This window comes from Tiliqua scincoides, chromosome 1 (assembly GCF_035046505.1).
Source record: "Tiliqua scincoides isolate rTilSci1 chromosome 1, rTilSci1.hap2, whole genome shotgun sequence".
NCBI classification, from domain to species: domain Eukaryota; kingdom Metazoa; phylum Chordata; class Lepidosauria; order Squamata; family Scincidae; genus Tiliqua; species Tiliqua scincoides.
The window spans coordinates 134,047,485-134,073,792 of NC_089821.1; the positions used below are offsets into that span (position 1 = coordinate 134,047,485).

Below are 26,308 nucleotides of genomic sequence, written 5' to 3' on the forward strand. Positions count from 1 at the left end.
TACTACAAAGTGAATGAACATCTTATACAGTTTTACAGAATAAAGGAAGTCACAGTGCAATCCTATGCATGTTTATTCAGAAGTCCCATTGAATTTAATGGTACCTCCCAAGTAAATGTATATAGGATTGCAACCTAGGTGTTGTGGAGGCTCTGGTTTCGGGATGTCAAACATAAGGCCAGTGGGCTGAATGTGGCTCCCAGAATCTCTTTATTCAGACTTCGGGCTCTTCAAGCACCTCTGTCAGCTGCCAAAGGGCAGCCCACATGATAATTGGACTCTCCTATATCTTGAAAATCAAGATTTGCATATTTTCTCTTCTGTCATTTCTCTTTTGTCAGCCAATGAATTCCTAAGTGAGATAAAAGTGCTTATTTTTGGTCATGGCCTGCTTAAGGACATCACTTCTTGCCCTCAGCAATCTATGCTATTTGGACCCATATATAAGTTTGACACCCCAGCTCTAGTTGATGATGATGATACAAATTGTGACTCTCACTCCAAATTCAGATTCAGACCATATCTATTTTTCATCACAATCAAGAATCAATAATTGGATTTGCTTCTTCAATCAGGTTTGCATGGGTGGTCAGTTTCAATTTTGCATGGACTTAAAAGCCTCTCTCTTTTTTTTTGTTGAAATGAAATTACCAATGTTGTATTGTAAAAAAAAAAATAAGATGGCAGTCATGAATTCACATTTGGGTTAACATTTCACCCCCAGTAGCTGTATCACTTAATTTCAGTAATGGGACCAGTATTGTATGAATTGAGGAGATGAACTGTAACATTTGTAACATTTCTATCATGGCAATCATATTGGGTTCAAAGCACAAATGTTCAGTTTTGTTAATTATTAAATATTCAAAAGGTGTGAAAATTGCTACTTCAATTCTGTTCCATTTCAGTTAAAAATATACAAGTTAAAAATATATATCAATGGAGATTTTTCATAAAGACTTGTTCAAATTAAGCAAATGATACATGAGGCAACTTGCATTATTGTCAGGATCATTGCTCAGGCAAAGATCTAGCACAAATAGGGAAGTTTATTTATTAATTTATTAATAGAATTTATATCCCACCTTTCCACTCCAGAAAGGAGCACTCAAGGCGGCTAACAAATAAAATATGAAAACCATGAAAAAAAGTATAAAATCAAACATTTAAAAACAATAAACACGAACAAAACAATTGGTTCCCCCCCCCCAAAAAAGAAGAAAAGGCCCCTTGTGTCAGCATTAAAAGGTTTGTGTAAATAAAAAGGTCTTAAGCCCCCACTGAAAGGACTTTAGAGAAGGAGCTGTTCTCAGCTCTAGGGGAAGGGAGTTCCACAAACAGGGAGCCACCACCGAGAAGGCCCTCTTTCTTGCCGCCATCCCCTTCACCTCCACTGGTGACGGCACATTCAGACGGGCCCCCTCTGATGACCTGAGAGGACGGGTTGGATTGTATGGAAGGAGGTGGTCCCTCAAATACCCTGGATCCTAGCCGTGTAGGGCTTTAAATGTCAAAACTAGCACTTTGAATTCAGCCCGGAAATGAACTGGCAGCCGGTGTAGCCGCTGAAGCAGTGGCCCGACTGAGTCGAACCGATGAGCCCCAGCAACCACACGGGTGGCCACGTTCTGGAAGTTCTTATAGCCTTTCTTACATTGGGGGGGGGGGGTCCTATGGGAAGCCAGAGTGAGCAGGGTCAGTCTCAGGCCTAAGAAAACTATACTTCACTGTTCAGTAATCTGCAGTTTTGTGGCTAATCAAATGGGGTAGTAGCACAGATTGTTGAGCTATTCCAGTTCTTGGCCTGGTTGCTTCACTGTATGCTAACAGTACAGTAACATTGACATTTGTTTTCTCTCATTTATTATTCCTGCAGTGTTTATTTCTGCAGTCTTCCACAGGTAACAATGAAACAAACACATTTCAGTGCTCAGTGCCAGATTAAAGATGACATAGTAGAAAAATGGGTTGGAAAATTCACTGTACTGATATGGGAGACAACAAAGAGTCAGCTATATATTTGTAAAAAAAGTTACTGACTCCAGGACTTGACCATTTGAAGATTAGAACTTATGAAGTACTGTACTGCTATCTTGTAAGATCTCAAAAGAATCCTCAAACACTTTCAGATGTTTCCTGCCCTGCTTATGTGGTAGGTTTGCAGCATTTGTACATATTACTATTGTTTATATTTATGTCACAAATGTCTCCTATGCATGTGTACTGCTTCGGTTCAAAGGGATCCTCTAAGGCAGGGGTCTCCAAACCTTTTGGCCAGAGGGCCACATCAAATATCTGGTGTGGTGTTGAGGGTCAGAAAAAATGTTTAAATAAATAAATTAGAGATGGAACATAGATGAGTGAATAAATGAATGAATGGGCTCATTCATTCAACCTCTCTGGACCTCAGAACACCCTCCAGACACAAGCAGAGCACAGCTCTGGTCGTGTTCAGTTGAGTGGACCAGAAGCTTTCAGGGGACAAGAGGCTGGCCACGGGCTGCATCTGGCCCCCGGGCCGGGGTTTGGAGGCCCCTGCTCTAAGGCCGCAACAAAGCCCAGTTTTCTTTTGTCTTGCATGTATTTCTATATCGTAAGCACAGCAAGCCACTGGGAGGGAGCAGGTACTCTGTACACATCTCCTGTATCCCCACCTAGGCTTCCTGCCTCTGTTCAATAAAGGAGCATGAGCTCCAGAGCTAATGTTGACAAACTAAGCAAAGAGTGGTGGTGCATGGAAATATGGAGGGTGTACACAGGTTCCTATAGCCAGGGCCACCTTGTGCATGTGCAAGAGCACAAGATGCAAGAAGAGGGCTGTGTTAAGTTCTTGTCTGTAAAAGTGTAGTACCATCACTGGGAAAGATCATGGTCTTATATTGTATTAGGAAGATAGTCCCCCAAATCAACTCCCCCTTTCTTATTAAGTAATGTATGTACTATAATTACTGCAAAGCAAGGATGGAAAGGTCCAGCATGGCTTGACTTGAGTCAAGTCTAGAGTCATCACCCCCCTGCAACATGACTTGAAAACGAGTCATAATGGGGGCACTTTCTGAGTCTCCAAGTCACCCTTTTGCAACTCTGAAGGACTCTAGTAAAGTCATCCTCTTTTAAAACCCAGCTGTGGAAAAAAAAAAAAGAGGCTGCTGCTGAGGTGGGTGGGTGGGTGCATCAGAGTTCTCCTTTGATACTCCCCTTGATACTCCTCTGCTGTCCCATCCTATCTGTAAAAAGCATGCGAGGGGTGGGCGGGACTGCAAGACAGAGAGGAAAGGAGTGGCAAGAGGGAGGAGGGTCATGTGCAGCAGCTGCAAGGCTTTCCAGGACAACCCAATCCATTGCAACTCTACTCAGAAGTAGTCCCACCCTAGTCGGTCATTCAGTGGGGCTTCCCCTTCCCACCAGCCGTGCAGTGGAAAGCATAATTGCTATGAACTCCTTCCCCCTTCCTTGCCTCCTCTCCCTCCCTGGGTTTCTCCAGCCCATCATAAGGCAAGAATCCCTTTGCTCCTCCTGCCCTCTCTCAGCCGAAGAAAATACCAAACCTCCCATCCTGCGTCCAATGATCATCCATGCCTTCCTTCCTGTCAGAGAAGGGGAAAGGAGCTTTCTCCCACCTCCCTCACCCTCCCTGGGCTTCTCCAGTCAATCATAAGGCAAGAACACCCTTGGCTCCTCCTTCTGTCCTCCCTCAGCCAAAGAAAATACCAAACCTCCCATCCTGTGTCCAATGATCATCCGTTCCTTCCTATCAGAGACAGGCAAAAAGCCCACTCCTGCCTCCCCCCTCCCATTTGCCTGCAAAAGGAAACATTAACCCTTCCCTGCCTCACTGCTGGAACTGCCCTGCTGCTCACCCAGTCTGAATGAAGGCTCCAAGAGGTTTTTCACGTGAAAACAGTAAGCAAGTGCAGACATTGGCAGACTTGAATCTTTACGCGTGGGGATGTAGTGCTGAGTCAGGGGGCCCCTCACTCAAGTGTTTTTACAAGTCATCTACATGCACGACTCACAAGTCAGAGTCAGCAAAAACAGGCATTTTCACGACTTGCATCCGTGTCGAGTCCCTAACCCTGCTGCAAAGTGGTAAGATGCATTCTATTTTGCATACATGTAATATAAACATTTCTGTATATACTGTATGCATCACAGAAAGAAATATTTGCTGCATTTTGTACTATAATGTAACATGTAATAATGCCTTTTACATCTGAGAACAGAAGCACATATTAAAACTTTCAAACAACATGTTCATGGTGTAAGCTTCTCTTAAATTAATGTGGAAACTGTTTAATGAACAAATGGGAGTGGCGTACCTAGACCATCTGTCACCCACAACAACCTAAAATTTTGGTGCTGCCCCCCATTTAATTAAATTTATTATTTGCAAAACTGCGTGATTGGGCTTCTACGGACTTGTTCTTTAAACAACAGTAAGGTGAATTAGAGCATTAGAACAAAGCATCAACAGCAGTACTCATTAAGTTCATGTAATGATTTTTCTAGTGCATATAATATTAAATTATTAATAGCAGTACACAATAACAATATAATAGACACACAATTCTCCCCCTCCCACCAAATTACAAATGTTTACTGGCCTCTATTACTGGCTAGCAGCTGCTGGCTGCAACACCTTGCCTTTACTCACTACCCAAGAAAGAATTATTTTTTATTTTTGGTAAAAACTACATAAGCACATCAATTATAATTGAACACAGTGGTACTTACAGTCTTAGGATGCTTTTTTTCCCTTTTACAGTCCAGACCCTCATGCCAAAAAAAGCTGAACTGTGTTGACCAGGAAGTAAGAAACTGCCAGCAGCATGGGGTCAGAGCATGAATGGCTGACGGGGGGAGGGCTACTGAAGGAGGTCAGCTCATTTGCTGATGATCAGGCAATGAAGTGCCCTGAACAATTCCAAAAGGAAAAAGTGGGGGGGGGGGGGGAGCTTTTTAGATTACTATTGGCTAAGCTGGCTAGACAATTAAAAAAAACAAAAACCTAGAGCTTAGCAAAACAATTCAAAAGAAAAAAAAAACCCACAGAGCTTGATTCTCAGGTTGAGGTGGTTGAGAGCAGCCAGGAACAGCCACACATGAGGTCAGTGGGCTAGGGTGATGGTCAATGGGCTAACAGAGTGGGGGAAAGCCAAATTGCCCCCCCAAACAAACTGCAGCTCTTAAAAAAAGGCCATGAAGAAGCTGATGCGACAAATTTTTTTTTAAAAGAACCAAGAATGGGGATCGCAGCAGCACCCCTCTCCAGGCTGCCTGGCCCCGTGCCTGGGATATCTACCCCATTTGTCCCACCCCATGTCCGCCACTGACTGAGGGGTAACTTTTGGAAGAGAAAAAAATGCTTTTGCAAAGTTTTAGAGATGAAGAAGGGTTAGAGAAAAAAAATATTTTGCTGCATTTGTTGTCACAGTGGAGAGATTTTACAGTGACTGCCATCAGTCACTTGAAGGTGACAGTTTTGGGGGATTTCTGCAACTCTGATTTGTACTAACTTCTGTTTCCCTCCCCTGCTCCCATCCAATTCCAAAAGATTAAAAGAACTTTGTAGGCACTGTGTACACAGTGTAATCTTCCTTGTATGTTGCAGCACAAAATGGAGGACTGGATTATTCACAATGAGCAGGACAAACAGACATCTGTTTTCAGTGAACTATTAAGCTGAAGTGTGAACTATCGGTATGATAAATATTTCTGCATGAACAACTATTTCAAGATGCAGCCCAGTTTTTAATGACAAAGAGGAACTGGCAAAATGGTGGGGGGAATGTCTGTTTTGTATCATCTGGGGCTTTATACTAAATAATTACTGTCTTCATCAAGAAGCGACTTCAGAATAATGATTAGTTCTTAATCTTTTTATTGTGTATACATGGGCAATGGGAGATGCTGTGATGAACAATGTATATTGTCAGAAGACATTCACACATAAACAATATACATTATAGCAGTTCAACCTTCACAAGCCAGTTCAGTAAAAAAAGACATATGAACTGCTTTACTGCAGTGCCATCTTCTGGTAGATGTTATAAAAGTAAAACCGTAACACCAGCCCACAGTCAAAATTGATTCTAATACTATGCTTTCTGTAGGCACTAATCATATCTCCCATAACAATGTCCTTATTAAGGCCACGTATCATTACAGCTATAGAAAAAAATAAACTGAATACTTCCTTATTTAAGTGTCTGCTTCTCCTGCCACTTAGACATTTACAATACAATCTTATGCTTTTTTATACAAAAGTAAGCTGCACTGAACTGAATGGGTCTTACTGTCAGATAAGTGTGTATACAATGGCAGCATTAGTATACTTAATTTAAAGCTCTAGCTCAGTCTCTCCCATATTGTGCTTGGGACCTGTTGATGGGTAATGAAACTGATTGCTGACAAGGAAAATAAAAGGCCCTATTGCTCCAGCTCATTTCATCCTCAACTCTTAAGAGTGGTTTACAATCATTTCAAACAAAAGTACTATATAAATTTTTTTTAAAATCAATTAAAAGTATCCCAGATAAATGTACAATAGATACTTGCTTATAGGGTGATACATTTCTGCCAATAAATCAAGCTTAGATTATCACCTGGCCTTATCTCCGAGGTCGCTCAGAGGTCAGGACTTTTCAACCAACTTCAGAGAAGTTAGGTTCCAAGCAGCAACAGAGAAGCAATGCAGAGATAATTAGAGGGCTGTTAATCTCCGAGGCAACCCCTGGCAAGCTCCAGCCAAAGTTAATCTTTTCACTGTGCCTGAGACTTCCATTCAAATCAAGCAAGCCTTCTTCTCTTTAGCAGAATCTGCTGCAGCCTCATTCCATTCTGCAAACGCTAGGCAGAGGTCTGTTTAAACACCAGGAAATCATCCTTGTTTCCATTTGAAACAAAGTACAGAGTACTTTGAAACTAAGTACTACAATTCAATGCAGCATTACTTAAGAATAACACCCATGGAAAGCAATGGTCTACTACTTAGTAAATAAGGTTGCAACTATGTGCAGCTGCACTTGCTCAAGTCATTCCTTGTTGCTTGTCTGTTTGTTGTGAATTGAATTGCACACTCCCAGTTATGTGTTATAAGTTGTATGTTATATGTTGAGCCTCTGGGCTTAACACACTAGGCACCTTAAAGGATCTGTTCAATGGTTGTACTGCAGTGGTTCCCAACCTTTTTTCACTTGCATACTACTTGGCGGTCTGTTTCTATAAATTGTACCCCTTGTATTAGCTAAATGTTTGTAATTAATATGAATAATATAAGCCCTCAACTCTTCTCTATGAAAACTCATACTTCATGTATTCATCACAGTATTTTCTCTTTTTATCTGTTTGAAGAACTGAAGACTAAGACTTTGCACTGTTTTGCACCAGAAGTGTCCTTGGTGATTGGTCACTTTTCATATTATGTTTCAGCTTTTTTACTGTACTGATTTTCAATCACTGATTCATACATGAATTGATGACCAAAAATTAGCTATTGGTGGGGCTTTCACAGCCAACTAGCTACCTCCCTTCCTGTCTTGCTGGTTCTGCAAGGCATTCTGCAGCACTACCTTGTCTTTTTCTGCCACTACTCAATTCTTTTTCAAATCCAGTCGAGTGCCGCTGTGGGGTACATGTACCCCAGGTTGGGAACCACTGTTCTACTGGTATGTTGTTTAATAGTAATAGTGTTTACAGAAAGGTTGTGAAGTTCAGAATTTAAAAAGTTGAACAAAAATGTATCTTATGATCTTTTACTATTTTTTTTAAATAAATTAGAGACTGTACAGTTCTTAGGTAACAATTACTGTTAAGGCCTCAGGTAAAATCAGACAATAGTCAGACACCCCCTTAACCCCCAACTTATCCGAGGGTCATAGAAAATTTCATGATTTTTGTCTCAAAAACCTGCCCTGGGAGATCAACTTATAGGCAAGTATCTGCAGTAATTTCCCAGATCCGTCGAGTATCTTAAAGTGAAATCTTATGCATGCTATTCAATATGATTTACTCTCTGGCAAATTTGCACAGGGATTGTAGCTGTAATACAACATATTGTTTCTTCCACAACTTTTGAACAAGACAATGGAATGGCCTAGAGCAGTGGTCTCCAAACTGCAGCCCATGGTGCTCCCACCTGCAAAATGAAGACTTACTGTTCCTCATTGCACCCTCTGTTCTTCACACCCAGGTTTGGCAGAGAGTCACACTGAGCAGCTGCTTTCACAGCACATTGCACCAGAAAGCTCTGCACCCAGATTTCCAGAGGGAACCGGTTGCCCTGCCCAAGACTGGATTCAAAGAACAGCGGTACCTCAGAATATGTACCAGAGGCTTCTGTGATGCACTTCCAGTTGCAAGTGTGCCTCTAGGACATATTCTGAGTGGTGGAGGCCACGCCCAACTTCTGCCTGCCTCAGATGACCTCCCAGACATGACCAGAAGATTTAGAATAAATGGTAAATCAAATCCTGGGTTTCAAACTCCTGGATGAGGAGTGCCCACTGTAGATGAAATTCTGTAACCTTAGTTACCACATCTTTAAACTATTGATTGGCCTAGGAAGAGATCACTGATCCAGTTCCATTGCTTCTCCTGTACATAAATGTTTGTGTGCAGTCTGTGCATGGCACATACCCACACGTACAAAAGCACTTGTGAGACTGACTGTGCCTGTAAATGAGAGAATTGCTGGACTCAGGCCAGAGAGTTTGGGGCTTCTGCTCAGCCCTGAAGCTCATTAGATGGCCACGGGTTCAACACTTTCTCTCACCCATTTCTCTCAATGAATGGGGTTGTTGCAAGAGTCAAATGGGATCATCCTCCCACAACCATCCTGCTGATGGAATATAATTTGATAAACAATGTACACTAGGAAGTTTTTGTGGTACATGGCCTACCAATACATATCTTCCCCTACTAAGAGCACTATATAACATTGTCACCTACTAGAAAAATGAATATCTAAAAAACCAACAGAATTGCAAATGTTTCAGAACACATTCCAAAAAGTATTCTTCTCTCAAATGATCATCTCTCAGCCTCACCTACCTCACAGGACAAAAGGAAGAGAGGAGCTATGTACATACCCTGAGCACCTTGGAGGAAGGATAGTATAAAAATGTGAATAATAAATTCCACTCCTAAGTTCAAACAGAATTAATGTTTAAAAAATGTTTTATTTGTTTAACTCTGTACAGAATACCTATTAAATTACAAATCAATCTGGAAATACAATCTGGTACATTATACGTGGAAACAGAATTAAAACCATTTCTTTCAAGACCTCCATAGTCTCAAAGATGAATGTCCTGATCCTCTTTTGTTAAAACTCAAATTCAGGTTAGAACACCTAAACTTTCCTTGTCGGAAGAGTCTCTATGACTTTATCAGTGCCTTTAAGATTACAAGTTGAAGCTTTGAAATATCCTGCAGTTGTACCAAGTTAGCCACTGAAATAAGGCCACAAAAGAGATCAGTACATTATCTCAGAAGTACAAAATAATCACAGGTTAGAAATTCTAGAAAGAACTGCCCTGTTTTCCTGTATCTAATTAAACATGCCTATATAATTATGACACCATATATAAAAAATGAACTCTATTTTTTAATGGTTCCATTTTGGATTTATAAACATTAATAAAAACTGGTATTTGCCTAAGTTATTAAAGAGATAGCAGTCCTGAGTATTTTTTAAAGTATGCCTGACAAGCCACTTCATTTGATGACAGAGTTTATAATTCAAATAAAATTTCATTATAGTGGGCAACTATTTTATATTTGTTATCCATTATTAATTTAAAAGTTGTCTCATAAGAAAACACTACAGGTTAATATTTTGAACCAACGTCCTGTTAACTGGTTAAATCACAGTACTTGAACTGAAGCCCAAGTAGTCCCAAAGGGATTTAGCTGGATTAAATTGCTCCAGGTTCACATACTGTATGCTTAACTCATTTGTGGACTAGGTTCTAAGCAGTCCAAGAATATTTTTAACAAATATTTAAGCAGAACAGCTGGATCTTTTATAAAGTTAAAACAGAGAAAACTAAAAACAACCCCACCCCATCTTTAAGCACAGTATTTGAAAGCTTTCCATTTTACTACTGCACTTATTTTTTTAATGTACAAATTTCAGGTAGACATGAAATAATTTAAAAGGTTCTCATAGAATTTCCTAAAATAGATGTGAAGCAAATCAATGTTCCTCCATCTTACCAAATAAAACTGAATTTATATTAAGTAATCGTTTTCATTTTGTAACTTTCCTGCCTTTATGGAATCTTTTGCCCACTGCTCAGACAAAATTTTAAACTTCCTTTGAAACATTCTTCTGGTTGTCTTTATCTCCTTCAGCTGATCATGATCACCTGCTCCAATTATTACATGGGACACACCTTCCTTAAGCTGTGAGACTACTTTTGCTCCATGAAAGCGAAGTATCAAAGCTCTAGTTGACAGTCTTATTTGACTAATCTTTGTATCGGAATCATTCGCACTGGCAGAGGAGGCCAGATAAATGGTGTGCTGCCTGAACATACAGAGTGGAGAGCTCTCCCATGAGTAACGTGCTTCTATGTCAGCAATGACACCCTGAGGGATCTCTTCCTTAAAGTTAGTCATTCTTGAGAACACCTCCTTTAACTGGGCCCTGTCAGTATCAACTGTGTAACTATCACCATAGCAATCATACTCACAGGCGAAGTGTTGTTTTGTTTCCGGAGACATATGAATCATGAAAGCAGGCTGCCAGGGCACAAACTGTTGGGTTTGAAAGCACTGTAGAAGCCACTCCACTCTCACAATATCATACTTATTGGAAGAAATAATATTTTTCACTCTGACATTCTCAGATCCTGCAACCACACAATAAGTGTCTATACCTGGGTTTTGCACAACAGTGCCACCATATTCTGCTATTTTACTCTCTAGCTCATATTTTGAATAGTTTTCTGTCCCAGTCATAACACAAAACTCAATATCTTCCAATACACTGGAAACTCTGTTTATATTAGAAAGATCAGGGGCTTTAAAATTATCCATTACACCAATTCTTTTTTTAACCTTTGGCACAATTTTACGCTTCTTTTCTTGTGGCCCACCATGATCTATGTCAAGATGCTTAGTTGCTAACTTCCCAGAAGCTTTACCTCTGAGTTGTTCGAGAAGGTCAAGAGTCATACATTCATGCCATTCTTTATCATCTCTTATCTTCTCAATGCGAGGGAAGCGCAATGTACAATCAGTTCTATACATATCACTACTGACAATTTCAGCTGCTTTAATCTGAACAATGACTGAATTACACGGTTCAATGTAGACTTCCGGCTTTTCAGTCCCACACAAGATATTACAAGGAGGATCCCTTTTACGATATGGTTTCCAGTAGTTGGCTAATTTCAAGCCAAGATCATACAGCTCTTTCATTGTATAACCAGAGCCAACACGACAAATTGAATGGAACACAGATGGTTTTTCACCACATGGTGGAGTCTCAGCAACGGCACATAGGAAATGTGACATCATGCCACCACGAAGACCTTTTCCCCAGTAACCCCCAACAATCAAAAGGTCTAGCTCATCCATTAGCCCATTGACATACTCTGGTTTGATTTTTAGCCATCCTTCCCCACGTTTGTCTGGTTTATAAGTTGACATGGGATCTTTTACCACAATTCCTTCTTCTCTATTATCTATGGCTTCATTTAGAGCATCTACTACTTCCTTCCGGGTGTTAGCTTGCCTTTTAAGAACAACCTGCATTCGTCCAACTATTGGTGTAAATGTCTTATTCAGTATTTCATATCTTTTGTTCAATTTCTCATCACCCAACTTTCGGTCATTAATCATTAGAATATCAAACACACAGAAGCAAGTCTGCAATTCAGAATCATCGACCATTCTCTTGATATCAAATTTGCTTCCTTTCTGCATGAAAGTCTGCGTGGTGGGATTGAATGCCATCATTTCACCATCCAGTATGCAGTTCTGAATATTGTTGGTAAAAACATTATGAATGAATGGAGTCAATGAACCTTCCAGAGGAGAAGCACCAAACTGCTGAGTGTAATCATACCCATTTCGAGAAAAATACTTGTAAACATCACCATCTTTGTGCATCTGCATTCGCTCACCATCTAATTTGGTTTCTATGTAGAAACTCTGGTGGTTCATTTGTTTTTCAATCTGTTGTACATCAGCAATAGCAGCAAGCATTGGTTTAAAGGCAGAAAACAATGTAATAGAAACATCACTAAGGGATACAGAGGGATTGTGCAACTGTCTGCAAACCTTCTCCAAGTCAGTTGTAACATTATACAATTCTGTAGCATCAGGATGGAAAATGGAAAATAAAGTTTGCTGGCTGACACCAAGTTTCAAGTCCTTTATGATCATCCTGATCAACCATTTCTGTTCAAGTGCTGAGCTCTGTGTTATTAACTGAAGAAGACTCTTCTTAACCAGATCCTTTCTTTTGGCAGCATTATTACTAGAAATAGAATCTAAAAGATCATTGACTTGTTGTATGGTTAGCTGACCTTGTTTGATGCATCTTGGTTTCAACACAAAATAGGCAATTGAAGCAAAGTCTCCAGCATCTCCCCGTGAACCAGTAGGTGCTCGATAATTTAGAAGTTTTAAAGCATCTTTTCCATCTTTGGGTAAATTAAGCAGTTCAATAAAGAGCTTGGCAAGCATGGTTTCCTTAATTCCATAAGCCATCCTCTGCCTTTCCAACTGTGGAAGAATAAGCCTCATTGCAGGATAAAAAGAATCTGTCACATCCTTCTCCTTTTTATGAAGGGCATCATGAAATTTTCTCCAAGAATCTAAAAAATCTTTGAAATATTTTGTTTTCTCTGGACGGGATTTGCATTTCTGTATTCGTTCCATTGTTGAGCAGAGATCTGCAAAAGGAACTTGGGATGCCACAGTTAGCTGGGAAGGAGAATGTGAAGCAGGAATGGAGGACATCTTGATTCTCTTTCACTGCAAAGGTGAAAAATGCACACCAATCTTTACTTGCAAAACAGTAAAACCCACCCTACTTCTGGACATTTTTCTCAGACTAGTCAAATGCCTTCACAATGGAAATGAATTAAAATGCCATTTTTATTAGCCTGTCACAGTAGTAGCTACTATTTGGACCTAGCTGTGCTGTGGACTACAGGTGTGCACTACATTGTAACATTCTGGCTTACGCTGGGACTGCATAACCAATGACTATGTGTGGCCACGTGGTCATCAGGGGCACACATCCAACCTTCCGAAAGCTAGGGAAGCTCTGCTCCCCTCTCCTCTGGAGGGTTGTCTGAGACTCCCAGAGGCAGTGCACTTCTGTGTTGGTTCAGCAACCAAGCTGCTGAGACACCCTCCTTCAGCAGCTTCTTTTGTTTTAAAACATTTTAAAACCCCATTCCAAATCAGTCATGTGTTTCTCTCTGTCTGGGGAATCCAAAGCTTGTCAGATTGGTATGTGCCTACCAACTGGGCAGCCAAACCTAAGTACAAGGGTGGAATGCAGCAGCCAGATATATGCCAGTCATCTAATCATATCATCTGATAACATCAACACCATAGGTTTCTTAAGTTCAAGCACAGGGGTGACTGGGTGTGTTCTGTCAGGGCTGCCACTGGAACTAGCTGCTGGTTTGCAGAAAGCACAACTATGTGCTCTTCAGTAAGTACAGGGGTTGGGATTCTTTGGAAAACACATGTAGGGATTTTCTAGATAGATATGGGAATTAATTAATTCAGGGAATTAATTTTGGTATTGTTTGTTCTTTTCACTTCAAGCCAGCCTGCAAATTTTACCAGTTTAACGATCAGTTGAAGTGCTGGTGGATAGCTTGATGAAAGTGTTGACTTGGTGTGTGTGTTGTTGCTGCGAGGATGGCCAATTCCATCCTTAGAATAATAAAAATAGGAATTGAGAATAAAACTGCCAGTATTATTGAACAAATTGATGGGAAGGTCACATCTGGAATACTTCGTCCAGTTCTGGTTGCCACATCTCAAAAAGTATACAGTGGAACTGGAAAAGGAGTGACCAAAACGATGCATGGGTTGGGGCACCTACCTTACAAGAAAAGGCTACAGCATTTGGGCCCTTTGGCAACATTCCCTCTCAGGGACCTGTGCAGCTGCGTGGCATCATGACTCGTCACAGTACCACCTCTGGAAATTTGGTGATGACATAATCATGTATCACTGAACTTCCAGGTTGCTGAGCTCTGAACTGTGCGGAGCTTGGCTGGGAGGTGCGTAGAGGGAACAATGCTCTTTGGTCTAAAACAGGGGTGTCCAAACATTTTGGCAGGAGGGCCACATCATCTCTCTGACACTGTGTCAGGGGCCAGGAAAGAAAGAATTAATTTACAATTTAAAATTTGAATAAATTTACATAAATGAATATATTAGAGAGGGAACTTAAACTTATAGAGAGAATGAAGATCTTGGAATAGCTCAAGGCTGATAAAAGGCCTTGCACAAAGCAAGGCCAGCCTTTCCTTCACTACCACTGCTGCATCACAGACATGAAACAGCAAGTAGTGGAGGGAGCCCTCGTCCCACAGCTCAGATGAGAAGTTGAACAGTTGTCCTCATGCTGAGAACAGTTGCATTGGGCCAGTGCAGGCTCCAGAAAGTCTCCAGAGGGCCAGAGGCTCATTGGAGACTGGGGGCTCCCCGAGGGCCTGATTGGGAGCCTCCGAGGGCCGCAGGTGGCCCCCGGGCCGGGTTTTGGGCACCCCTGGTCTAAAACAGTGTTTCTTGAAGTTTGTCCTCCACTGTACCACTTCACATGGTCCACATATTTGAAGTACCATGGGAAGTAACTGGCGATGACATCATTGCCAGTTACTTCTGGGTTGGGAGGCCAGATGCAATGTGACAAACACCAGAAAGAGGCTCAGGGTGTATGGGAGGGTTTTTTAGAGTGCAGAAAAGCATGCTTTGGAGCTGTTTATTATGTCATGTTCATGGTCTCTTGCCAGGCAGCAGGTGTCAAGGGGTCCCAAGGCCTGACACCACCTCACGTATCACTGGTGAGACCCATACCACTGGGTAAGAAACAATGGTATAGAAATAAGGTACTGCAAGGGGGCATGACTGAGGCATATAAAACTATGCATAGGATGGATAGAGAGAAGTTCTTTTTGCTCTTGTCCAATACCAGACGCAGGGTCATTCACAAAAATTCAGGCAGATGAGTCAGAACAGACAAAAGGAAATATTTCTTCACCCAGTGTGTGATTAATATATGGTACTCCTTGCCACAGGATGGCATTAGGGCTTGCTGTCCTTTAAAAGGGAATGGGACAGATTTACAGAGGGAAAGCCCATCACAGGTTACTAGTCATGTTAACAATAAGCAACCTATCTCTGAACACCAGATGCAAGGGAGGATATAGGTATCTGGTTTGCGTGCTCCCAGAGACATTTGGTGGGCCACTGTGATACATGGACACTTGGCCAGATCCGCAAGCCTCTTCTGTTCTCAAGCTACATTTAGAACAGCAACTTTAAAACAATTGCAACTGAACTGTGGGGCAGGAAGTTGTAACAGCAACCCACACTGACAATGAAGATCCTGCATGATCAAGCGGCACAGAGACAGATCCCCACAAAACTCATCCCAGGGCCCAATCCTCACCCACTTTCCAGCACCATCAGGGCACTGCAGCTCCGAGGGAAGGGAACAGACAGTCCCCTACTTTGAAGAGGCCTCTGAGTGCCCCCACCTGCAGGATGCAGCACGTGCCCCACTGGCGGTGCTACACCAGTGCTGGGAAGTGGGTGAGGACTGGGGCCCTGGAGTTTCAGCTGTGCCCTCCACTCCCTTACCAGGGAACTGCCTGAGGTCTCATAAAGGGAGACAGGCTACTTCAGGGGGCCCAGGCCGCGAAGCGCTTGCACGACTGTGCCAGGTACAGGGCTTGGCTGCCAGGAGGCCCAGTGCAGAGGCTGGGTCGGCCCCCAAGGGTCTGCCTACCAGGGGGCTTCCTCCCCACCACCACTCCCCCAGCACGCACCCCCTATCGACGGGTCTGGTATAAAGCTGAGCCGCTCTGCCTCGAGAGAGGCTGGCTGCCTGCCTGCCTGCCTGCCTAGCTGGCTGGCTGGCTGGCTGCCAGCTAAGAGCAGCACCAGCACCCGCCGCCCCTCCCCCCACCCGCGCTCTAACACGCACCTGCTCCCCGCTCACCCGTGCGCAGTGCTTGGGGCAGCCAAGGCGCGGCTCACCCCTCTCAGAACAGCTCAGGCGCTGCCATAGAGACAAACCCGCCTCCCCCCAGAGGCGCTCCTACCTCTCACGTGACCTACCTCTCAGCTCACGTGACCGCTTGAGCGTCGCGGAAGTCCCGCCCACCACGAGGGCCGGCCTGCGAAGGGCCTTCCGATTGGCCCCGCGGTGCCGGAGGTGCGTTGACGTCACAGGAGCCGGTCGCCTCCTGGGTCTTTCCTTCCTGCTGCGCTCCGGAAGTGCTTTCTTGCAGCTGGTGAGCGGCTGATCCCTGTGCGGGCGCTCGGAAGCGGCGGCTGGCAACGGAAGGGGGCCCGCGGCCTGAGAGGGCGGGCGGGCGGGCGGGCGGGCGCGCTGCCGGCGAGGGGAGGCGAGGCGGCTCGGCGGGGAGCGATGCGGCCGGTGTGCGGGGACTCCACCAACCGAAGCGGAGCGCCGGAGGCCCAGGTAGGCTGCGCAGGGCGGGAGGGAGCCCTCGCCCCGCCAGGTTCGTGTCAGGGCAGGCGGAGGAGGCGGCCGGGCTTCCGGGCTGCTCTGCCGCCCCCCCTCCCTGCTCGGGCACTTCTGAGGCGCCGTTTTCGTGCAGGGAGAGCCAAGCGACCGGCTGGAGGCCTCCGGGCAGCCCTCGTTATCTCGAGGGTAGCCGGTACCCAGCAGGGGCCCGGAGCTAGAGGGAGCGCACCGCCTCTCGCCTGGAAGTCTGATCCCGGCGCGCTGCGGTAACCTCCCGCCTGGCGGAAGGCCACTCCGTCCCCAGCATGAGCCACTCCACGGCTTCCGGGGCCCTGCTGCCACCTGACGTTTTCTGGCTGCGTGTTGGACGCGTCTTAAGGCGCAGCGAGGTGTGCTGCATGGAAGGGAAACTGGCAGGACTTGAGTACTGGCGCAGAGATGTTTTGCTGGCTAATCCTAGCCAAGTGGCAGCCCAATCCTAGGCATGTCTACTCTGAAATAAGTCCCGTAGTGGTCAATGGGGCTTCCTCTCAGGAAAGTGTGGGTGGGATTGCAGCCTGTGAGCCCAACCCTATGCATGTCTACTCAGAAGTAAGTCCCATTAGAGTCAATGGGGCTTCCTCCCGGGAAAGTGTGGGGAGGTTTGGGCTGTAAGACCCTATTTAATTCCAGTCCAGAGTGCTTTGAATGCAGGTTACAGTCTCATTTGCTGCGTTGGAAGCAGATCCTGTTTCTTTCCATGGGGCTTCCTCTCAGGTTAGTATTGGTAGGACCTGGGCTTGGTAATAACAGGAATGAGGAAAAGATTATTCTAGATATTTTTTTAAAAATTGTTTTTACTGGAAGAAATTACACTGCAAACGTAAGGGAGGTGCTGGTTTATTTGTATGTGTCTTTCACATTTCTAAACTGCACTGTCTCCAAGAACTCGGGGAGAGGTACGTGGTTCCTTCCCTCCTTTTGTCCTCACAACAATCCTGTGAGGCAGGTGAGGCTGAGAGATAGTGACTGGCCCAAGGTCACCTCGGTGGGAAGAATTTTCATCTCTCCTTACTGTGAACTCAGATTCCTGCGATGTCCTTCTTCCTTCCTCTCTCCTGTCAGCTTTTCTCCATTAAAAAGCATCAAGTGCTTGTGGGGAAGGTGTGCCAACTTCATTTTGGTTCCTCTTCTTAACACTTCCCACTGTGCAGTTTCCTTTTATGGGACAACCAGAACTGTACATGGTACTTCAAATTCAGTCGCACCTTATTTATGTAACATCTTGATGCAGTTCCTTTTATGAGATTGAGTTTGTGTTTTCACTACCATGGCATACTGAGCTAACATTTTCAGTGTGTCTTCTACTATAACCCCAAGACTTCTGTATTAAATGTTCTACTGTTAACCCCCCCCTCCCCAAATGCTGGTGACAGGAAACATGCTCCTGCCACACTTCAACCTAATTCTGAGGAAGAGAAAATAAAGCATCCATGAAGTATTCTGTCACCTACACAGAGGAACTATAACTACCTGCTACAACACCACTCAGCAGTTGCCAGCTTAGGGTCAAATCCTATTCAGTTTTGCAGTGCAGCCCTGCCAGTGGGCTGAGCACTACATCCTGCAGTATGGTCTGTGTCATGGAGGTCTTCTCCAGGTAAGGGAACATTTGTTCTTTCCTCAGGGCTGCATTGCGGCTGAACTGGCATTGGAAAGTTGGATAGGATTGGGTCCTTAGTGGCCTATGCATAGTCTTCTAAGGTAATACTTGACTAGTAGGTGCTGGACCCTGCTTGACAGTATGTGATGGCTAGACAGCATCAACATGAAGACTACAAAAAAGCCAGCTCTTGTTTCTAATGTGTCACTTTTATGCAGTTAAAAGCATCATCACAAGTTAGTTTAGCAGAAACTAACTGTATCCAATTTCTGCCTTTAAATGAGATTTTAACTTTCTTAGAATACACTGGCATATAATTATTGCTAAGTGTACTCTTATTGTACAAAGAGCTGTTTGTGACTTTGAAAAGTAAGGACTAAAAATCTCTTGACTTCAACAGGCACTCAGTCATACATAAAATCGTTAGAAGCAATTTTTTAAATGGTGGCCTTTTGGAAAATGACCTAAAAATAGTTACCTTTACACTGTTACTCAGAGTGCCTTTTTGCAATGTGTGTGAAATATACACAATTTGGAAAGTCAAAGTGAATCATTACAGGAAAAATATTTTTTGTCAAGCTCTTTGTTATCACCTCTGATCCAACCCAATTTTTTTTTTTCTTAAAATGTGATGCCCTAAACTAGACTCAGTATTGCAGTTGAAATCTGAGTAGTGCTGATTCCCAAACTTTTTCGCACTGGAACCCGTTTTTTAAAATGACACTCTATTGGGAGTTTAGCATTTCCAGCTGCTCAAGCCTCTACTCTTATCCTTTTCAAGAACGGGAGGGAGGGGCTTCTGGAGCATTTGTTGAGCTCATCTCAACAAATGAGCTTCATCTGATCGGGACCATTCTGGTGGCCCTAAATCGTTTTCATGTGTATGCCTGCCAGGTTACATTCATCCTGTACTTTTGCATCTGTGTGTGTTTTTTGTACCTATGTGTAGGATTTTACATTTGTCTCCATTGAACATTATCTTGTTTATGTGGTGCCAATGAGTCTTTTGAATCCTGTTAACTAACCATCCCCAACTTTGTTATCTCCAGATTTTCTTTTATCAAGATTTTCTTTTATCAACAGATTTTGTGTTTTATCAAGTTTGCTTTTAGTTTATCATACCATAAGAACCTATGCCATTCAAACCTTATATTCAACCCTTACAAATCCAACAGTCTCTTATTTTGTAACAATAACCATAAATTCAACCAAAGAAAAGCACATGCTGCATAGTATACTTTCAAGTCTGGTACACCTAATTCTCCTCATCCTGCAAAATCTTATATTTCTCTTTTTTACCTTGCCAGATGTATTTTGAAATATCTTTTTGCCATTGTTTAAATGGGGTATTGGATAATATAACTGATATTGACTGAAATAAAAACATTTTCAGAAGGACATTCATCTTAATTTCAGAGATTCTTCCCATGAAAGGCAAGTTCAGTCTTTCCCATCTTGTAACATCCTTTCTTGATTTCATTCTGTACTTTAACATAGTTATTTTGAAATAACATACAATTATTACTTGTCAAATAGTACTTAACCTTCTTTTTAACTTTGAAGCATGTCTTGTTCATCAACTCTGACTGGTCTTGCAACATAAATAAAAGTGGTGACATTGGACATACTTGTCTTGATCCTTTTTGTATCTCTAAAGCAGCAGTTTTCAAACTCTCAGGGAGTGTTTGAACTGCAGTAAGTTTTTGTGGGGACGGGGGGGAGACAGCAATGCGATTGCCAGGATTGTGTCACTTGGGGCTGCAGGGACTGGGATGCACTCACCAGTTCCTGCAGTAGTCTTCCTGGAGTGCGGGGAGCCCTGCACAAGCATCTGCAGGGCTCCCCAGGTCTTGAAAAGACCTTCCGCAAAACCGGAAGTGGAGCGCAATAGCTGCGCTTTCACTTTTCAAGACCTGGGGAGCCCTGCAGACCCTCACGCAGGGTTCCCTGCACCCTAGGAAGGCTGCTGCAGGGACTGGTGAGTGCATCCCACTGCAGTCCCCTGAGCGATGCAATCCTGGCAATTGCGTTGCTACCTTCCTCCCACCCCCTCCCTTTAAGAGGAAAGTGGCCAGGGCTCACAGACTGGGGCATCACAACACCCCAGTTTGAAAAGCCCTGCTCTAAAGTCTTAGTTTAATCTCCATTTACCACCACGTGAGCCAATTGTAAAGTAAAAATTGGTTTATATGGATGTTCAAGATATTTTTGTTTTGCAAAAGTTAATTGTTTCTCCATCTATCTTGTAGTCATCATTGATAATTGTTTCAGTAAAACTTTGTTAGATCTGAATCCCTTGGTGCTACTACCAACTCTTGCCAATTCCCTTATTGAGCTTTTAAAACTTCTTTTGCTGGGAATCTGTAGCACTGGCATATACATTTGGAGGGGGTAACACCATCATACTAAAAATATCCTGTAAATAGGGAGATTATTTTTCTTGTGTCAGGCTAAACAGCATAGAGCTTTAGAGGTATTGAGACCCATCTGTAAATATGCCCTGAAGGGTTAAGGAGTCTCTGTTTGGCAAGCTGCGCTGATGTGGATCTCTGTGCAGGCATTCTTTGTGTTGAGAGTATGTACAGATCTGGTAAGATCTCTGTCCCTCATAGTGCTATAGCCAAATAGACTGTTTTCCAGGATGTGGAAAATAGTTTTTTGTTTCTTTTCTATAGAAAACAGTTTTGTAAACCCTATAGTTTGGTTTTCTTCCCAAAAAGCAGTTCCTGGGCTTTTAAGTCTGTGCTTAAATACAGTATCAGACCAGTCCAAGTCTAGGTCTCTGACAATGGTGAGCCTCCCTAACTCTAGTTTCCACATAGTTTCAACAGACCTAAAACTCTCTCATTCCTCTTAACACCAACAGATCTAAAATTCCATATAACTTTTCTTTTTTCCTGCTCTTTCCTTTCTCCCACCTCAGCTTTGATGGCACCTCATGAGACTGGCCACTCTCAAGCTCTGTGCATTCCATTCCTGAGTGGGTGGCAATTAGCAGGCAGGACATTGTTTTGTCTGTCACACCACCTACTCACTATCTGCAATTTGATGTCTCCCCTCTGTGTATCTTTTGTGACGTGAGTTGGTTAATATTTGCTCATTCTCTGCAGTCATTCCCCTTCCCCACCACCTTCTATTTTAACTTTTTCTATGTTAGTTAGATTCTGTAGTGGCTGCCCTTACTCAGCAAGCCCATGACACTGGGTTCTGCATACTTCTCCTCTCCCACATGAACCTGCACGTATGCAGTCCTCCCCCCCCCCCCCCGTTTCCATTTTTGTTGAGATTTTATTTCTTAATTTTCCAATTCATGTACTTCTGCAGAAGTAGGCATTTGTTTGGCAGCTGATAGTCTTCTGGGCACATTTTGTTCTTGTGACTGCTAATTGTAGCCAAAAGTTAATAGCTATAGCATCAGTCACTTATAATTAAATCTACATGCCCGATTACCTAGTTTCTAGAAATTAAAAATGTTTCAGTCTTGTGAGTTATTCACAAAGCAGCAATTACAGAACATGCTACATTGTGCTAGTCACATGGTGAGGTGAGGGATGTAGTGAATTCAGGGATAGGGATAATTGGGTGATGTTTCTACTCACACCTCTTAATTGTGGGAGAAACAGTTTGGGGCTTGCCTATTATTTAATTGCTATTCTGGGATCAATTTTTAAACAAGAGTGCTAAAAAATTGCTAGTTCCCAGATGCTGAGTGATTAGCAACCTAGGTCTCTTTTCGGATAGAAGTGTGCAATCCTTATTGGCAACTTTTGATTCATTTTTATGACTGGTGAGAATGGTATTTTGTTCCATCCAGCAAGTCTGTGGAAGAAAATAGCAACTAAGACTTGGGTTGCAATACTATACACCAGTGGTTCTTAAACTCCCAGGAAGTTCGAGCTCCGCTGTAAGTACTTTAGTCTCAGTCCTGTCTCTCAAGTCCTGTAAGTCTCCTGTAAGACCAAGATCGTGTCTCTGGAGCACAGGGGCTTGTCTGGAATTACCACAGCCTGCTGCAGCCTCCTGGGAGTGTGGGGAGCCTTGTGCCAGCCCCCGCAGGGCTCCCCAACATACAGAGACTGTGAAAATAACGATTGCGACCCACTTCCAGTTTTGCGATCACAAACCAGAAGTGGGTTGCGCTTGTTAGTTTTGCATTAACCGCATGTTGGGGAGCCCTGTGGAGGCTGAGCTGGGGCTCCCCGCACCCCTGGGAGGCTGCAACAGGCTGTGGTTAGTCCAGCCAAGCCCCTGCACTCCTTCAAAGTGACGCGATCCTGGTGATTGCATTGCTTCCTCCCCCCACCCCTTAAGGGGGCAGAGGCCAGGGTTCTCTGCCTGGGCGTTGCAATGCCCCAGTTTGAGAACCACTGCTATACAGACTTATCTGAATGTAAGTGTTGAACATAGTGGAGCTTAGGATTGCACTGTTACTGTCATTGCCTAAAGCTCGCTTTACTGCATCTTGTTATTCTAATTCTGAGGAAGAGAGAATAAAGCATCCATGAAGTATTCTGTAACCTACACAGATGAAGCATAACTGCCTCCTACAGCAAGGATTTCGCCCTTAGCTAGCAACTGCTGAGTGTTGCTGTAACATGTAAATTAATTCTTTTTTTCCTGGCCCCCAACACAGTGTTGGAGAAATGTGGCCCTCTTGCCAAAGGTTTGGACACCCCTGCTAAAGAAATGGGAATGACTGTACACTTCTTTCCAAGATTATTTTAGTTTGTGCTTTGTAAATGAATTAAATGCTAGAACACACTGTTCACTAGAAACCAAACAAGCTGGAAATGACAGCCCTTCTAAAATATAGTGAGGAGGTTTCTACTAGATTTTATCCAGGTAAGTCAAGTGCACTCTTCATTTTCTACCGGAGTACTTGGAAAATGTACCAGTGTGAGAGACAAACGTCCCTGTTAGAACTGAAATCTCTACCAAAAAGTGTGACTGAATTTCTTGAGGAGGGAGTTGAGAAGTGGGCTTCTGTGAGCGTGGCTTCTAGGATGCGTAGCTACACTTTGGATGTTATCCTGTATGTTTTGTATAGGCTTCGTAATCATTGTGAAATTGTGGTGTTTGGGTTGGATCCACCTCTGTGATTATTTTGCATACCATTTGAAGTAAAGTGGCCATGAATTTATCGATAAAAGGGCTGCGTTTCTGTGCTTGGTTAAATTGATATTAATAGCACTTGTTTTTTAAAAGTGCGTAGGATTGGGCAATGTGAGTAACTCGTACTTTTTTGAGATATAATTATATGATAAAATATCTTATCTCTTTTTGTAAAAAAAAGATGTTGGAAATTTTTGACAACCTTATTATTTTCTCTTTTTCAGGAGTCATATGGACTAAAGACTAATTGACTACTATAATGGAAAAATCATGGATGCTTTGGACTTTCATTGAAAAATGGTTACTCATCTTGGGGTCTTGGTCCTGGGGTCTCTGCCGTATTTCTCTGTTACCGTTGATAGTAACCTTCCATTTGTATGGAGGAATGATACTGCTTCTGTTGATATTTATATCTATAGCAGGTATACTATATAAATTCCAGGATGTGCTGCTTTATTTCCCTGAGCAACCTTCTTCATCACGGCTTTATGTTCCCATGCCTACTGGTATTCCACATGAAAATATCTTCATCAAAACCAAAGATGGTGTGTTGCTCAATCTAATTCTTCTGAGATTCACTGGGGACAATTCCTCATATTCGCCTACTATCATTTACTTCCATGGGAATGCAGGAAACATTGGTCACCGACTACCAAATGCTTTGTTGATGCTGGTAAACTTGAAAGTAAATATATTGCTGGTTGACTATAGAGGCTATGGAAAAAGTGAAGGAGAAGCAAATGAAGAAGGTATTTATTTAGATTCTGAAGCTGTCCTAGACTATGTGATGACTAGATCTGATCTTGATAAGACTAAAATTTTTCTGTTTGGCCGATCCTTGGGGGGAGCAGTTGCTATTCATCTAGCATCTGAGAACTCCCATAGGATTTCTGCTATCATGGTGGAGAACACATTTCTGAGCATCCCACACATGGCCAGTACACTGTTTTCTTTCTTCCCAATGAGGTACCTTCCTTTGTGGTGCTATAAAAACAAGTTTTTGTCCTACAGAAAAATATCTCAGTGCAGAATGCCTTCCCTTTTCATCTCTGGGCTTTCTGACCAGTTGATTCCTCCAGTCATGATGAAGCAGCTTTATGAACTTTCCCCTGCTCGGACTAAAAGATTGGCAATCTTTCCCGATGGAACTCATAATGACACTTGGCAGTGCCAGGGCTACTTCACTGCACTTGAACAGTTCATCAAAGAAGTGATCAAGAGCCACTCCCCTGAAGAAATGGCAAAGATGTCATCTAATGTAACAATAATATAACATTAATTCCAGCCTGTCATTCTGCTACGACTGTACTGTACCTGGACTTGTGGGAAGTTGCAAAGGATGTCCATTTTTAAAAATATATATTGTATCTGTATTTCTCTAAAGAGTGAAAATTAAACATGGAGAGGTCTAATAACTTATGATCCAGATAGTTTTTACACTCTGCACTGTAAATGAATTAACACTTCTGCGTACCTTTGATAAGAGTAGTTGTTTCTTAGATCAAAACATATTAATAAACATGTTCAGCTTTGTTACACTGATTTTAAGAAATGAACAAAGTTATTAAAGGTGCAATCTTCTGCATGCTCACCTAGGAGTAGGTAACACAATGGGATTTACTTCTGAGTAAATATGTATAGGATTGCACTGTAAGTACAGTATAGCTTACATTTTGGTTCCATAAGCAAAATCTATTCTGCAGCTCGATTTTTATGTGCACAATAAATTCCTGAACTCTTACGTTATGCATGACTAAGATCTTGTAATGTGCTTAAGACTGTAAATAGCACTAGTGGAAATGCATTTCATTCAATATGGAATAACTGAATTTTTATAGCCACATTAAGGACAAAAGGGGGAAAATGCACTTCAAGTTGTTATAGTATTTTATTGACTTCCAGTCACAAAGACAGACATTTCTTGTTTCTGGTTTGTTAGGTTTGCTCTCCTTATACTGGAGGAATTACTGCTTTTCTTTTAAAAGCTTATGGGTTGAACCACTTATAAAAATTCCACTGGAAGTCCTGATGTAGCAAATACAGCTTGCTTAACAGTCCAGTTGAAATATTATTCAACATTGAGACTGCAGAAACATGGATCTCATTAAACTAGAGTCAAATGGGAGAAAGGAAACTTTTTCGGTCAGTTGTGTTACATTTATCTCTGCATTTCCCATGCAAAATTTATTAAGAACACTTTCTTTGATGGGAATAATCAATGGGCATTAGCACTTTTTGGACATTGGGACTTGTGTACAGATAGATTTTTTTGCTTAATCATATGGTTGTAAATGACTATGCTGTGCCTCCAGAGTTTAACATGAATATAAAATACTCTTACTGGTGAAGATCAGAATCCTAAGTATGTTTACCAGGAAGGGAGTTCCACTAAGCTACCATAGATACCCACCTATAGGATGAGAAATTTCTGCCAATAAATGAAGCTTAGATCACCTCATCTTATCTCTGAGGTCGCTAAGCGGTCACGGCTTTTCAACTAAGTCATGGCACCAGAGAAGCAATACAGAGATCATTAGAGGGCTGTTAATCTCTACAGTAACTTCCCTGGGAAACTCCAGACAAAGTTAACCTTTTATTCTCCTGAGAAAAGGGCTAAAGGCTTCCACTGAAATCAAGCAAGCCTCATTCTATTCTGCAAATGCTTGCATTTTGCAGAGGTCTGTTTTAAAATAACACCAGGAAGTAAACCTTTCCATCTGAGACGAAGTCCCAGGCTACAATTCAGTGCAGCATTACTTAAGAATAACACCCATGGAAAGCAATGAGTCTACTTCTGTGTAAATAAGGTTGCAACTATGTGCAGCTGCGCTTGCTCAAGTCATTTCTTGTTGCTT

At 42.6% G+C, this 26,308-nt stretch overlaps 2 protein-coding genes across 4 annotated transcripts; one reads left to right on the forward strand and one right to left on the reverse strand.

Moving 5' to 3' along the window:
• Window positions 1-9,159: 9,159 nt before the first annotated feature.
• On the reverse strand, window positions 9,160-16,328 carry LIG4 (DNA ligase 4). Of its 3 annotated transcripts, none has more exons than XM_066637582.1 (2): window positions 16,311-16,328; window positions 9,160-12,990 (listed from the first exon to the last, which is right to left on the reverse strand). In XM_066637582.1, exon 2 carries the CDS (start codon window positions 12,973-12,975, stop codon window positions 10,234-10,236), a length of 2,742 nt encoding a protein of 913 aa, XP_066493679.1. In that variant the 5' UTR covers window positions 12,976-12,990; window positions 16,311-16,328; the 3' UTR covers window positions 9,160-10,233. The 3 variants fall into 3 exon arrangements, with proteins under 3 accessions (XP_066493679.1, XP_066493670.1, XP_066493661.1); XM_066637573.1 differs by lacking the exon at window positions 16,311-16,328 and adding an exon at window positions 16,208-16,298; XM_066637564.1 differs by lacking the exon at window positions 16,311-16,328 and adding an exon at window positions 16,193-16,298.
• A 277-nt stretch (window positions 16,329-16,605) lies between these two features.
• ABHD13 (abhydrolase domain containing 13) lies at window positions 16,606-25,199 on the forward strand. The gene is made up of 2 exons (XM_066637594.1): window positions 16,606-16,693; window positions 23,678-25,199. Exon 2 carries the CDS (start codon window positions 23,713-23,715, stop codon window positions 24,724-24,726), a length of 1,014 nt encoding a protein of 337 aa, XP_066493691.1. The 5' UTR covers window positions 16,606-16,693; window positions 23,678-23,712; the 3' UTR covers window positions 24,727-25,199.
• Window positions 25,200-26,308: the final 1,109 nt, after the last annotated feature.